Source organism: Sabethes cyaneus, chromosome 3, assembly GCF_943734655.1.
Source record: "Sabethes cyaneus chromosome 3, idSabCyanKW18_F2, whole genome shotgun sequence".
NCBI lineage: Eukaryota > Metazoa > Arthropoda > Insecta > Diptera > Culicidae > Sabethes > Sabethes cyaneus.
Window position 1 is genome coordinate 199893951 of NC_071355.1, and position 15283 is coordinate 199909233.

The 15283-nt window shown below is 40.9% G+C and overlaps 3 protein-coding genes across 4 annotated transcripts; 2 read left to right on the plus strand and 1 right to left on the minus strand.

Annotated features, from left to right (window-relative positions):
- Window positions 1–3670: 3670 nt before the first annotated feature.
- Window positions 3671–8265, minus strand: LOC128739155 (putative RNA-binding protein Luc7-like 2). Of its 2 annotated transcripts, XM_053834572.1 has the most exons (5): window positions 8100–8265; window positions 7791–7885; window positions 5412–5510; window positions 4753–5342; window positions 3671–4690 (listed from the first exon to the last, which is right to left on the minus strand). In XM_053834572.1, exons 1-5 carry the CDS (start codon window positions 8158–8160, stop codon window positions 4384–4386), a joined length of 1152 nt encoding a protein of 383 aa, XP_053690547.1. In that variant the 5' UTR covers window positions 8161–8265; the 3' UTR covers window positions 3671–4383. The 2 variants fall into 2 exon arrangements, with proteins under 2 accessions (XP_053690547.1, XP_053690548.1); XM_053834573.1 differs by lacking the exon at window positions 8100–8265 and having other exon boundaries at window positions 5412–7552.
- A 396-nt stretch (window positions 8266–8661) lies between these two features.
- On the plus strand, window positions 8662–9294 carry LOC128743695 (uncharacterized). The gene has a single exon (XM_053840322.1). It carries the CDS (start codon window positions 8741–8743, stop codon window positions 9287–9289), a length of 549 nt encoding a protein of 182 aa, XP_053696297.1. The 5' UTR covers window positions 8662–8740; the 3' UTR covers window positions 9290–9294.
- Window positions 9295–12707: 3413 nt separating this feature from the next.
- On the plus strand, window positions 12708–15231 carry LOC128742532 (vacuolar fusion protein MON1 homolog A). The gene is made up of 4 exons (XM_053838930.1): window positions 12708–13534; window positions 13595–14159; window positions 14219–14500; window positions 14557–15231. Exons 1-4 carry the CDS (start codon window positions 12885–12887, stop codon window positions 14695–14697), a joined length of 1638 nt encoding a protein of 545 aa, XP_053694905.1. The 5' UTR covers window positions 12708–12884; the 3' UTR covers window positions 14698–15231.
- Window positions 15232–15283: the final 52 nt, after the last annotated feature.

Genomic DNA, 15283 nt, shown 5'->3' on the forward strand with positions numbered 1-15283 from the left:
CTTTCTAACCTCCTCCTGTGTTGGTGGCTCCACAGCTTGACCATCGCTTACAATTCCTATCCTGTCCCTGCTGATCTCCGCGTTTACCTCTCGATTCAACAGTGTCTGGAAGTGCTCCTTCCACCTGGCTGCTACCGCCGTTTTGTCGGTAAGCAGGTTGCCAGCACTATCATTGCCCATCACAGGCATGGCAAAATTCCTGCATCTCACCGTTTTATAGAAACTCCGTGTGTCGTTGCTGGTGTATCGCTCCTCTGCGTCGGTAAGCACGTGCTCCTCGTACTCGTGTTTCTTTAGACGATGGATTCTTTTTTCCGCAGCTCTAGTCTCTCTGTATCTCTCTCCGTTTTGACGCGTTGCCGCAGTGAGCATGCGACTCCTGGCCTAGTTCTTTTCATCTGTCACTCTCTGGCATTCGCCATCAACCCACAGTCACGTAGCCAGAGGTGGGGGCCAGGAGCCCTATCTTGGCTCCTAATGCATTATATGCATATCTTTCTGCTTATAAATATAATACATCACAATACATTTAACGTATTGTAGTTCTAAACGCAAAAATATGCATACAAAACAGTTAAAATCAAAATTGGGCCCCCCCTTCTGGCTACGTTGCTGTCAACCCAGCTGTTACGCTGTCTTCTACGCGTCGTGCCTACCACCTCTCTTGCATCTGTTTCGATGGTACCATGAATGTTCCTCCACAGCCCATTTATATCTTCTCCTTCTACCTGCTGTTCTGCGATTCGTTGGTCAAGCTTCCTGGCATACTCCAGTGCTACTCCGTCTGCCGTTGCAGGATGTTGAAACGCAGCGCCCTCTCAGTGCGAGCTTTCGCCGTGTTCGACAGTTTTGCGCGAATCTTACTCACTACGAGATAGTGGTCAGAGTCGATATTTGGTCCCCGAAAAGACCGTACATCAATAACATCCGAAAAGTGTCGACCGTCAATCAAGACATGATCGATCTGAGAGCTAGAGTCTCCATTTGGATGCCTCCAGGTGTGTTTCCGAATATTCAAACGTGGAAAGTAGGTGCTACAGATGGCCCTTTCTCTGGCCGCGGCAAAATTTATGAGCCTCAGACAGTTATCATTGGTCGACAGATGAAGGTTGTCTTCCAATGACTGGACCCAAGAATTCCTCTCTCCCGATCTGCGCATTTGAATCACCGATGAAGATTTTCACGTCGTGTTTTGGGTGCTCTCCATAGGTCCACTCAAGCCTGTCGTAGAACTCGTCTTTAGCATCATCGGATTTATCATTTATCGGTGCGTATAAGTTGATTAGGCTATAGTTGTAGAATTTGCCCTTAATCCTCAACACGCATATACGGTCATGTACGGGCCTCCACCGGATAACTCGTGACTTTTGTTTTCCCAACACTACAAAACCGACACCATGTTCTGCTTTTTTGCCGCCACTGTAGCAGACGTGGCACTTGAAAGAAGTGCCTGCAATAGGGTCTACTGCACGGAACTCCCTTTCTCCGGAATTTGGCCACCGAGCTTCGTGAATAGCAGCGATCTCCACTACGAGTTGCTGCAGCTCTCGAGCAAGCAAGCCAGCCCGTGCCGGTTCATGGAGAGTTCGGACATTCCTGGTACCAAGCTTCCAATCATTATCCCTTAATCGTTTCCTTGTCCCTTGCCGTGTCCTATACCGATTGTTCCGTCCTGAATTTCTTTCTTCGTTATTCGTAGTAATACAATGGGTGATGGGTCTACCATCTTAGGTATAGCTTGCGGGATACAGCATTTCATATTCAGCCACCCGTTCCGAGACCGTGTGTGACGCTGTGTGAGCAGCCCCTCGCCTGGAGAACAGGCGCTCTAGTTCGCACCTCCCAGCTTAGCTGCTCCAGTAAGTACATGAAGCATTTCCGGGTAAGACCATCGACCGTCATCATTTGACTTAGATCTGCGTGGAGGCGCCAGGTGGGAGCTTGAGAGAGCCAGAGCTATGTTTGACGCTCCTTCCAGGTAACTCTCTCCATTTCATACCCTAGCAATAACATATGCCATTAAAAAACTGGACTGATTTTAGCAATTTTTCATGCCACGTTATTAGTTGAATTGCATGCAACAGCCATGGTCAAAACAGTCAAATAACTGCGCTTGATGCTTTGTTCGTACTGCCAGCTCCACCCCCTAGCGAAGAAGTTGGACATGGTGAAGTACCTACAACGGAAGTTTCCACCTTCATCAAGTATCGCGTAAACGATGTGGTCTTTTGGCCAAACCTGACCTCGATCGATTATCCAAAGAGATTTCTGGAAGAGGTGAACCGGCTGAAGAAAATCGTTGTACCGACGATCACCAAATCTCCCAATGTCCCCCAACTGCAAACAATAAGTAATTTTTGAGCGAAGCTCAAACGGAGCATTTACTTGAGTAATTTTATTGCCAAAATGGAGAAGGAGCTGATCGCCAAGGCCACGAAAGAGTTGAATAATATGCCGACGTTTATCTTTTGATCGGTCATAACGAAGGTTCCGGTGAACCGTTGTAAAGCCCTTTGGCTGTTGCAATTGGCAACACGGACGGGGGATTTCTTCCGTAAATATAATATCAGAATCCAAGTTGAGATTCGTAGAGATATTATAATTTTCCTATAATATACATAATTGTACATATTAATTGCATGCTTAATTTTAATGTGTTTTATCGTGTAGCGTTTACGTGTATGTATACAGAGTTTATTAATAATTGTTGCATGTAAGTGTTGTTGTTGTGAGTTCTTATAAGTTTCCTGTAATTTTGGTTTTAAGTAATATCGTATTCCACTCACGTTTAGTCCCCTTAGATGTATTTTAATTGTAATTCCACGTAGTGCGGCTAGTACAACGGGAGCTGAAATACGTGATTCAGTCCTCCTTATATAATTTTCAGGTTGGAAACTGGCTTATCTTCTGGTAGAATTCTATAATCATAAATCCATAGCTTTAGTATAGATCTAAGAATAATTTTAGTTATCAATACTCACTAGTAGAATAAGCAATTGGATTTAAGTATTTAAGTTGATAGTATAGAATAAACTAGATTTAATTTTAATGCTTTTTAGGTTACTATTACCGGCACACGTTTTAACTTTTGACTCTTTCTGTTGTTTTTGTTTTCATTCGAGTCACTTACTCAGTTGATGACAGACCTACCACGTCACCGCTGACAGCTGTGCATGATATCGATCTCGATGCAGGGTTGACCGCGTTGCGCTGTCGATCTTGCTCGGTTAACAAAGGTGGTGATTGGAAGGTGATGATGCGAGGCCAACTAGGGATGGCCAACAGAAACATTGTTGTAGAAAGCTTAAAGAACATAAGATTTATGGAAAATTTGTCTTATTGAATTATCTTTTGCATTTTTTCATCGCCATCCGAAATTAGTCCATTTCTCCAATATATACGTTAAGCGCAGCGAATTATTGGATGAGGCGCCCGCGAATGCAAAAAACACTGATTTAGGAAATGAGGGGGCACCAATTTGGACTTCCGCCAAGGGCGCCACAATGTCACGCTACGGCTCTGGTCTTCTCTGCATTCGATTCAAATTTCACGGAAATGGAACCAATATTAAATGCAATATCGTGAAACATTAGAGAAATCAAGCCAGGATTGGTAAACATACCTATAAACTGTTCTCAAAAATAAGAAAGCTTTTTTAATTTTAATTTTTATTTAGCTCGACTTTTACCATGTACACCAAAATAGTAACTAGCTTAAAAATAATAACATTTTGTCAGATGCAAAGTTTAAGCCTGAAGTCAAGCTTATTGATATAATATGTAGTAGGTATAAGGATACAATGTAGTGGGTTAAAATTTATTGGTCATTAGAATGCCGCGGACAATTTTTTTTGTTGCAATTTGGTAAAAGAAGGGAATGAATTAAAATGTTCTTACCAATGATGGCGGCTTCGAATCCTGATAAAATAGGTACACCTTTCACGCGTGAACAGGAAACACTGACTTGAGCTATTTTTCCTGTGCAGAATCATGTTGAAGCTAGGTAAACGACAAGATAATGTATTGTGTTCAACACGTTGCCACGAATAGTTTAGTGCTGTGATTGAAATATATTTCATTTGTGTGCCCGATCGTTGTTTCATAACTATACAATTAGTTAACTGAATATCAGATGCACCCAATACATCACTTCACACGCGAAATTACACCGTTTGTATACCCCTTCGTATTTGGTGTACGAGAACGGAAAGGAAATTCCACAACTAGGTATTCTTCAACTACCCTAGACGACTTTTTTAAATTTAAGCTTCAGGATTCGTCATTTCCACCCATCGATGTTGTATCCTTGCATATTCTTCTGATTCTTTTTTATGATTCTGTGTAAAAAGTAAATATGTTTCTATCGCATTGAGTTAGGCAATGCTTACCGTCTGGATCTTTCCCGCGAGCGAGATCGAGAACGCCGACGTCGGTCTCGGTTGTCACGGTCGCGGTCCCGGTCACCACGATCGCGGTCGCGATCTCGGTTGCGATCACGGTTGCGATCTCTATCGCGATCCCGATCACGATTACGGTCCCGATCTCGTTCTCGATCACGTTCTCGTTCCCGCTCTCTATCCCGTTCCCGGTCCCTATCTCTGTCTCTTTCTGACTTTCGATCGCGGCTTTTCGAACGGCGTTCCTCACTCTTTGAGCGATGACGAACATCCAACTTTTTCGACTCATCCACACTGCGTAATAAAAAAAAGTTGTTAGGTTATAAATAACTAAGGAGAGTTTGGTTTTAACTTACTTATCTCGACGCTCATGTTCTCTTGTGTTGACCAAGGCTCGCGAGCGTCTATCCAGTTCACGTCCGCCAACGAACCGAGACCGGCCGCGGCCGTCATCAAAGTCACCGTCACGGCGACCATTTTTTCTTAGCTCTTTTTGCCGTGGTAATGCCGTTTTCTCCAACTCTGTCAATTTTTCACGAATAGCCAAAAATCCCAAATGAAGCTTACCTCCGAAATGATCCGCTAATCGAACATCGTTGTCGTGAATTCCAAGATATGCCGAGCAAACCTCGCAAACACGTAACTTCTGCTGCTGATAACTGCTAGCTGGGATGGCACTCCGGTACTCTTGTTCGGCTTTAATTTTCTTCGCTCGCAACTCATCGATTTCCGACATCAGCTTCATGCTTTCCTCCACCTGTCCTGCTTCACCTAAAGCTTCGGCTTTTGCCAATTTCTTACCAATTTCCTCCGCCAGCTCATGCACAGCGTTCGCTTTGGCAGCTACCTCTGCCGTCAGTTCTTCTTGTGTTTCCGCCAACCGCTTTTTAGCCGCTTCCGTGCGACGGTCACAGTCAGCAATGAATGCCTGCAGGTGTTCCATGGACTAATGATAAGAGTAAATTGAACATTAAAACCAGGAATCGATTATAATCGGACTTTGCAGTGAACTTACATCAACGTCATAGTAATAATCCTTCGACTTGGAGGCGTTCTCGTAGTCGGCTCTAAGGGCAAGATCGTGCACTTTGGGACATTCACCCAGGTCCATGCGCTGTGCAAGAAAAAAGGAAAACGGTTGCTAATTAGAGACAAACTTTTTACAACACCGCAAGGTTGGGTTGCAATCATTTTTGTTTCGTACCAAATATTTTACTTACATTCCTGTTTCCTGTTTCAAACGTTACTATGTGTCTTACTATGTAAACAAAAATGTTATGGCCACGTTGTCCTTTTTTGAGAAAACAAATTATTTCGACAATTTAGTTAACCGAATTGACTTAATAATATAAACAAACATAGCAAAACACATGATTCTAAAAGTTATTCCAGTCGCATTTACTAATCCCAATGATTTAGATATTCCTAATTAAATTTTTCGATTCCTTCATTTCACCGATTCAACAGTTCAATTCTTAGGACGGTTTCTGCTGCATCAGCAGCATACAGTAATATCTAATGACAGAAATTCTTCAAGTTTTAGTTTTGTTTTACTCACCAAATGTACGCAACACAATCTCCCCGCCACACGAGCTAAGGGTTCTAGAACAAGATACAGGGCAATTCGGTACAATTTCTGTACATCAAACAATTAGCGAGTATTTCAAACATATTCCTTCGTCATTGACATACCGCGATCACGCAAACGACGCTCGAAGAGAAAAAACCCAAAAATCACTTCTTTAAAAATTAGAAATAAATAAAAATCACCATCTGATTTGCATAAACAGCATTTCTAACTAAAGAAAAAGTATACGTACGTTAGAAGGACAGTCGGCAACCCTCGGTATTCGGCCTAATCGGTTGAGATTGCGTTGGAACACCCGAAAGGCGCAACGCGCGCACGCTGCCGGTGGCGACTCTACTTTTTTTTAGATCTGGACACACAATGTATGTATACGTCTGAGAGAGGGTCGGATTTCAAGATCCCTTCCAGAAGCGTTCGAAAAGTTTTTTTTAATAGATACTACAACATAGTTACACGATCGCAAATAAGAGAACAGGTTAAATGATCTCATCTAGTAATTTTGTCTGGGAATTGTGTGTAGAAAACATGGATGTTACAGAAAATTACAGTTTGTACATACCCAATCGCGCGTGAAAGCCTTTGACGACGACGGCGTTGATGACGACGATCAATTTATTTGTATTAATTTTTTATATACGTACCCATTAGTGGATTTCAACTCTGACTACTATTGAAGACACGAACTACAGGGTGTGAGAAATAGTTTATTATTGACTGGTGGCCTCGGGGGTACTTAGTTTTGACTATTGTAGTAACAACTGTTGAAGAATCACCTCAATTGGCTATCAAAACAATGACAAACATCGACTCTGTAACACAGACTAAGTATTTAAACACAAGTTAATCTTTGAAACGAATACAAACAAACACTGACTTGGAACTGACAATGCAGCAATAGCATTCAATTTCAGTTTTCAATTTGCGCATGCTATTATAGTCTTCGTTAAAAAGGTTTACGGTTAAGCCACTGAAGTATTGAAGAAAAGTATTTTCTTTAAATATATTGGGTAAACCCCCAGTGAGAGCAAAATTGCCAATGCCATTCTCATTACTACAAGAGTCACAAAGTTTTCCTAAACGGAAGCCACCAGCCACGAAGAAATAGCAGATCACTGGCCAAAAAGCGCGAACTGTCTCTCGTTTAGCTGGTCAACTGGATTGTTCCAGTCGGTCCAGCTCTAAGTGGTCTGTCAAATAAGCAAGAAAACTAAACACTTACGTAAACTGCGACTCGACTGGTGTGTCCGCGGTTTCGCTGCGCGTTGGCAGAGTTTTTTTTATTGTTTTCGAGATGCCATGAACACAACTCAAACAAACCAAAAGCGATCCTGCTTGAAAGAGGTAATACACAAAACGCTTTCTCGATTTTATGATTTCTATGATGATCACAGACTGCTCGTCAGAATAGTACTTACGATCATCGGATTGCCTATATCAGAGACTGACACCCGTCGCCACCATTTGCGCTTGGACGGGTGCCGCCTTTCTACGGCCTTAGGACCAATTTATATTTCTTAATGCCGACACAGGAAGAGGTTCAACTGAAAGTGTTAGGAGTAGCGACGTGTCTGCAATAGAATCAGAGGGGGACATTTGGTTGCATCTAACTATACTAGAGTAGAGTGGCTGCTCGGGTCGAATGATTTAGAAGGAACAAAAAATAATAATCTCGTGTCAGTTGCTTCTCTAGGGATCCTTCTACTGGACTATTACAAAGCCAACAAACAGTCAGTCATTCCTGCCTGTGATTTAGAACAAGTGTGGGAAAAGAAAGTTAGCACACAATTTACGGCCGGTTTTACTTACCGTTGAAGCAAGGATCTCATGTGGACAGCAGCCTAACAAAAAACTCTTACATACTTTGTTGTCGTAGAATTTAGTGGAGAAGCGGTTGGTTTCACCTGAAAACGACAAAAAAGTACCAAATAAAGTATTTGTAATTTTAAATTTTACTACAAGCCACAATGCAATCGAATTTCAATTACCCTACGGGGATAATTCGCTAAACATTATTTACAGCTCTAATCAGCATTTTTCTACTAGCAAATCATCTAAAAACCAATATGGAGGATTGATTTCTCCTGAAGTGCCAGCAAGGCTCGTTTTGCAACTTACCATTTCTAGCGGTTCCCATGAGCTGGTCCAGCATTGCTCGCATTTGGTCGTGAGCCGTCATGATGGTGCGCGTTTTTCAACTTTCTTCGTAGTTTAAAACGCACCGAATCCGGCCAAATTCGGGAATATAATTTCCACTGCAAAGAAATTAGACGAACCCGCCAGCAACACACGCACAAGATAAAGCTTTACTTTTTCTTCTGATAATGACAACTGTATAAATGTCAAGTCAACCAGAATCGGGTAAAGCGCTCTAGACACATTACGAGGAACATACCCAGCGCTACGCTTAAATATGACTAAAAATTAGGTAAAGTTTACCTTGTTTAGGTAAATTTTGCTTATTTTTTTATAATGTCTACGTTACTTTACAAATCAAAATCAAAATTAAACAAAATTGCAACTCAAATTAATTTAAATATTTTAATAAAATATATTCTATTAAAAACATTAATAATAATAATTATTATTATATTTTCATATCTGGCATCTCTGATATAAACCCATATTGAATGTTCGAAAATTTCTGGCATCTCTGCCAGCCAACTTGTTTTGATTCAAGTTTGGATTCAAGTGCGTTTTTTTTTCTCCCATCTAAAATGTAACTAAATCCTGTGAATCTGCCATCCAGCAGCAGCAAAATGCAGCCGGACGATCTCTCAATCCCCAGAGGCGATAGTAAGATTAAGCTCAAATTAAATCTTCACGTCAAAAAGCGTCTACAAGAAACCAAAAAGACCTTATCTAATTCCTTGGAGCTTGGGAGCCCACCGGTTGCAGTATCGCTGGGAGCTGCTGCAGGACCACTAGCAACAGCAGCAGTCGGATCAAAGACTAAAAGGTTAAAGACGAAGCACTCGCAGGCGGTACCGCCATCGCCGTCCGTTTCCATCACTCAAGGCGCCAGCTGTAGCAGGGGTAGTAAACAGTCAACCGAATTATTGCTCTCGCCTGGAATTATTGGCGGAAATAGTAACGATGCTACCAATAGCAGTTTCAACTCAGCCGATTATGATCCAGACGCAGGCGTTTCCAATGATGGTCAAGATCGAGCGGATAAGAGCGGTGGTAAGTCTTCATCGAAGCCAGATATTTTTACACTGATACTTAACGAGAAGAAAAGTTCTTTGATGCGCGATCCGGAGGTGATTAAGTTTTTGAGAGAAATGATGGAGAAACGGAATAAATGATGGTTGACCTATAGCATGCGTAAATGTTTATTCGTAGTTTTATACACGCGTCCTGAGTACAAAAAAATGCAGTTCTTAATTCAGAAAGATTGTACATTAAGTTCTGCAGATTTCTATAAGGCAATACGGACATATCGAGTCTTGTAGTGATCAGGGCTTGAAAAGGGGTCGCAAGTTGAATGTGAATGCGTACGTTTTCCGCATTTAAGTAACGCTTTTTGAACGATCATTTTCCTGTTTTTTGAATCCAGTCAATCTGCCGCTTGCGCTTTCGTAAATGAGTTTACCCGTAAATTGGTTGAATTTAGCTAAAACTTGATTAAAACTACTCAAAATGCCCTTAAAGTGTGTAAACTCAGATTTTGAGTAGTTTTTCGACCAAAAAATTGGTAGTAGGAACTTGAAAGTGTGTTATTTCTCACAGAGAATAATTCAATTATCGGCAGCAAGTAGCCAAAATTGGTTGAATTTTTTAGCCAAAATTTAAGTTTGTACACTTTAAGGGCATTTTGAGTACTTTCAACCTAGCATTAGCTAAATCCGACCTATTTACGGGTTATTTAAGAGTATACCGCTCAAAACGGAGGCGTTATGCATAGCGCTCGTATTCCACCACTAAACAGAGGGTAGAAAAAGATCGGTTGAAGCCCTGGTAATGTTTATGAAGCAATTTATGTACAGTTACCTTCTACTATTTTTTGATTGAAAAATCACCCAGAATCTGAGTTTGTTAAGGATATTTTGAGTAGTTTTAACCAAGTGTTAGCTCAATCGAATCTCTTTACATGGAAATTCGTTTAAAAGTGAGGTCTGCTGTTTAACGTTAGGTTTAACCCGAGGTTTAACCGCATAAATATGAACTCGAGGAGGAAATAAAGGACCACAGCAGATACGTAAGTTATTGAATGAATAAATGGTAGTAACCACTTGCTTTAGCAGAACGTCCGTTCGTAGCAATGGGCCTATCATAACGAAAAGAATTGTACATATTCAACTATTGGTAATTTTCACTAGTTCCTGTATGAAGGGCCAAAAGGGAATTGGTCGGTAAGCAACGTTACTTACACGCAGTAGCACCAAGGTTGTCCTGCACTCAGTGCACAGATTTTGATTACTTAACTGTAACACGTCAGCAAAGCAAAATTTTAAAATGTCAGGATGGCAGGACAGCCCTGATCGGGAATGCTGAGAATCGCCTTCCTTGAGGCTAGATCCAATGGGCCAATCGTTGAGTTAACCCTTTTAATGCAGAATTTCATATGCCATAGTTCTTCAAACTGTTGGTGAATCAAAAAGTTGGTTGCCCAGTACCATCAAACACCAAAAAGTCTTGATTGAACCTCATAAAAACGAAAGAAAAATCATCAGTATAATAATTATTACAATAAAAACTCGTGTGATGGTGATTTCACTTGCCTAAACTACATTTGTAAGATTGGCCAGCCGGTATCACACGACTGCGCCTAGTTCGGTTACTGTATTTCAAGGATCGGATATTACCGGGTATTGCCACGTGGAGGCGTTAGGTAGGAACTTGGAACGACCAGAGCTATATGTAACGCTTTGTTACGTTGCTTTCCCCATTTAGTAACCCATAGCAGATGCGTAAGTTATTATTCAAAAACCAAAGAAAGTCAGAACGGACGAATAAGAAAACCTCTTGATTTATGAGACTTGAAATCTTTGAAACCAATGAAATCCTATTTAATAATTACCGTGGTGCCCATGTATACACCTCATTTGCATTCTCGTGCACTCAAAATATTCTGCACATATTATCAATTTCCCACCCTTTCGTACGCGATGAATTATAACCGACGCCAGAATCGTCGCGGGGCAAATATCGTTTATTTTGTCAACTAAATCAATAGCTTACGTTGACAAGCATAATATATACTTATATCTTACATACTGCCAAGCAGATTCTTTCTGCGACGATTTCAAGCTATCAAAAAAGTGAGCAGCGCGTTTTGTTACCAAAGAAACGGGCAATAACTAATAGCAAATTTCCATATAAAATTCCATATGATTATCATGTGCCGCACCTAAACACAATCCTCCCAGAAATACAATTAAAAATTATACGCATATGAATCCACCTTTTCGCGTGCGTAATGGCGGCTAGTGGGTACACTTTTTGACAATGTTTATTTGCTTTCGGGGACTCCACTCACATATGCTTGAAAGTTCTACAACAACAATTAAGGCTGGAAATATTATCGTCAATTGCAAGGAAAATTGTACCATACAAAGTGCGATATCGCTCATAGAAGTGCTATTTTAGCTTAAATCGTTTCGGTATCTTCGGCGCACTTTTTCGTTATCTTCCAAGCAATACCGAAACGATTTAAGCTAAAATAGCACTTTTAGGAACGGTATCGCACTTTGGATGGAACAATTTTCCTTGCAATTGACAATAACTTGACGAGAATAAAGTTGCCAAAGGCATGCTAACGTTCTCCGAAAGTTGTACCCAGTAGCCGCCATTACGCACGCGAAAAGGTGGATAGTATTTGCAATTATACATATAAAAATTATACGCATATGAACAGTACACTGAAGTCGCTATTTACGCGGTTTTTTTACGCGAATATCGAAATTTATGCGGTTTTTCACGCGAATTTCGGAATTTACGCAGATGTGCTCAAAACGTCTATTTTTTCGCATAAACCTTTGCAAGGTGCCTAACCTCAACTCTGGTTTGACGTTTTTGCGTGTTTTGTATTGATTCCCTTTGTAATCTATTTTTTTTGCTATGTGGGTTTATTACTTGTAATTCGTACCACTGCGGAAACCGGAAATGCCAGACGAATCCACAGCAGAAAAATGATAGCAGTTCTGCACAACATATATTTTTGTCATTTTTGCAGTTTTTTGCTTCTGGGTGGGTCTTGAAAATAAGTAATCAAAACAAACCCCACAACACTGTCAAACCTGGAACGAAAAAAACGCACTGACATCTGCGTGCAATGCTTTGTAGTGTTGAAATCCACAAAGTCTTTTTTTATGCGAAATTTTGTTTTTTTGTGCGAATTTTGGAATTGACGCGGCTTTTTTACGCGAATCTCGGAATTAACGCGGTTTTTTCACGTGAATTTCGGAATCGACCTTTTCGCGTGCGTAATGGCGGTTAGTGGGTCAACTTTCGGAGAACGTTAGCGTGCCTTTGGCAACTTTATTCACGTCAAGTTGATATTTCCAGCCTTAATTCCAGCTGTAGTTTGACAGCCACACCACCAAGCACACCACCCCGCTGGGTTGGGGTTGAAGCTATTTGCAACATAGTGAATACGGCCCTGATCGCCCTGATTTGTTTTTCGGAAATAAATTTCGAACATCAGTTGTCTGTCATTGAAGATTGTCATTTTCGTCAAAATTTTATATTTACATTTTCTACCGTTCGTTGCTTGCCGTGATTTATAACTATTAGGTTTCCTTTCATATTTTCACTATCAAGTGTGATTTTTATTCATGTACAAAAGATTACCATCGATAATGAGCGATAGCGAGTTTCACCAGTAAGTTCCGTTAACGTTCGAGGGAACTGATTAGTTTTTTCAGAGATTGTTTATTGTGGAGTTCAAAAGTTCTGAAGATGAGTGATTCACAACTCGACACTGGTGAAACCGAACATTATGAACAAGAAAACTGCTCGGAAAGTATGCTGATTACAACCGATACGATTGAAGAGTTTTCGCAAGAAATTAGTACCAGTTTAGCCGATAAAAATGGGGTAGACGATGGTAGCAATCTGAAAAATGTTGAGGCGACATTGACCGGAGGTACTATAGCGAAGATTCAAGACGGGTTGCAAGTTGATGGAAGTGATGGATCGATGAGTAAGTCAAGTTCGTTCAGCAGTGCAAAGAGCAGAGAGCTTACCGAGTCCTGTACGAGCTTAGTCGAGGAGAGTTCCTCAGCAGTAAATCCAGCGCAACTGAGTGATGGTGGAACCGATCAAGAAGATTATTTGCATGATCCTAATTTTCTCAACAAGAAAAGGCATGTTTTCATTCTCAGCTCGGCAGGAAAACCAATCTATTCCATGCACGGAAATGAAGACAAATTGGCGACACTCTTTGGCGTCATGCAGGCACTGGTCAGCTTTGTGCAAAGTAGCAACGATTCGATCAAATCAATCCACGCGATGGGTGTGCGGTTTGTGTTCCTCGTAAAACCGCCCCTAATTTTGGTTGCCATTTCAAGGACGAGTCACAGTGTGCAACAAATACAGCTTCAGTTGACGTAAGTTTTATTATTTCAAATATTTAATTTTAATTGACTAGCTTAAACTTCCGATTACAGCGATGTTTATAATCAGATTTTATCAACACTAACACTGAATCAAATGCAGAAGACATTCGAGAAACGAAAGAACTTCGACTTGCGCCGACTATTAGCCGGCAGCGAACGGCTAATCGATCATTTGCTAGTCAACGACAAATGTGATCATAAGCTTGTATCTAACAATCCGTTCAGCTTCATGACTCATTCGGTTCGAATTTTGCCGCTACAGTCCAGTGTGCGGGAGACCATCGTCGGCGCTATACAAGCTAATTGCGCAAAAATCAAAAACCTGATATTTGCAGTATTAATAGCCAATAACAAGCTAATCGCCCTCGTTCGGATGAAGAAGTACTCCATTCATCCCGCTGATCTGAGGCTAATATTCAACTTGATCGAATGTTCGGAAAGTTTCAAATCGGCCGAAAGCTGGACGCCCATCTGCTTGCCGAAGTTTGATTCCAGCGGATACCTGCATGCACATGTGTCCTATCTCGCGGAAGACTGTCAAGCATGTCTGCTTTTACTGTCCATCGAAAGAGACGCATTTTTTGTTCTTTCGGAAGCTAAACGGAAAATCACAGAGGTTTGTATAGCAAAAACCAAGAGTTTGATGGTTTTCTAATTAAAATGGAATTATTTTAGAAATTACGCCGTTCCAACTGCTTGGAGGCCATCAACGATGCAATGAACAGTAAAGGCATCAAACTGCAGAACATTAGTATCCCAGAGATTCGCCATTTTATCTACAAGAGCAAGTCAAACGCGCAATTGCTTTGTTCCGAGTTGACCATTCCGTACTCTAGCATCGGACAGTTTAAAAGGCTGGAAGGAATGTACTTCGAGCTACACCATCAGATACATAACTCTAGCCGGCCGGTGAAGTTGATTTATCGAATGCAGAAAAAGGAAATACTTCTGGCATGGGTATTTTTAAATTGCCAACAAACTGACTATTATCTACTAACTTTCTTCCTCAACAGGTGACCCAAGCCTACGAACTATTTGCAGCCTTCGAACCGACTGTGCATCGAAATGAAGTTATTAATTTGGTTAATAAGCTGCTAAAGTGGATTAGGAAGGAAGAAAACAACCTATTTATTTTGTCGGCTCCTACTTTCTAGGATTTGGGGTCCTTTTTCCCTTCATTTCCTCTATTGTCGTTCGCCGTGCAGTCCAGTTCTGGTGCCAGCGAAACCATGATGGGTTAAAGAAGGAAAAAAGGGTTACCCTTTCCATGTTTGGAGAATTTAAACTAATCGAGCACGAGAAGCTTCAGCAGAAAATGGTTTTCTTATAGCACGTTTTCTTTCGTGTCGGCGTTTTCATTTTCGTGTTTCTCTTCACTAATAGATTAAGAGTAAAAGTAAAAAAAATAGTGAGAATAATGAAAGTATGTGCACGATTAAATCTGCTGACAGCTTCTAGGTCGTTTTGTTTATCAAAAACGATAAAGGGCCAAAAGAAAAACGTGTTCGCAAATCGACTGCTGACCGAAGTGCTGTATATTCGATTGTTAACATGTTAGTGAAAATCGCTTAAAGCGTACTCTGTGAAAAATCCTGGTAGTGTACATAGATGTTATATTGTAAACTATTTTTTTCTTGATAATCATTGAACAACAGAAAGTGTTACTGAACAACACAGTTTAAATAAAAACAGAGACTATACAGAATACATCTGATTTTTGTCCGTTTAACCACCGTTATG

Bases quoted from the DNA above. Each gene is read 5' to 3' on its own strand.
- LOC128743695 (XM_053840322.1), top strand. From the start codon at position 8,741: ATGCAGCCGGACGATCTCTCAATCCCCAGAGGCGATAGTAAGATTAAG.
- LOC128742532 (XM_053838930.1), top strand. From the start codon at position 12,885: ATGAGTGATTCACAACTCGACACTGGTGAAACCGAACATTATGAACAA. The intron at 13,535-13,594 runs GTAAGTTTTATT...TTCCGATTACAG, and splicing joins CAAATACAGCTTCAGTTGAC to CGATGTTTATAATCAGATTT. The intron at 14,160-14,218 runs GTTTGTATAGCA...GAATTATTTTAG, and splicing joins CTAAACGGAAAATCACAGAG to AAATTACGCCGTTCCAACTG.
- LOC128739155 (XM_053834572.1), bottom strand. From the start codon at position 8,160: ATGACGGCTCACGACCAAATGCGAGCAATGCTGGACCAGCTCATGGGA. The intron at 5,343-5,411 runs GTAAGTTCACTG...TCTTATCATTAG, and splicing joins ATTATTACTATGACGTTGAT to TCCATGGAACACCTGCAGGC. The intron at 4,691-4,752 runs GTAAGTTAAAAC...TTTATTACGCAG, and splicing joins GAACATGAGCGTCGAGATAA to TGTGGATGAGTCGAAAAAGT.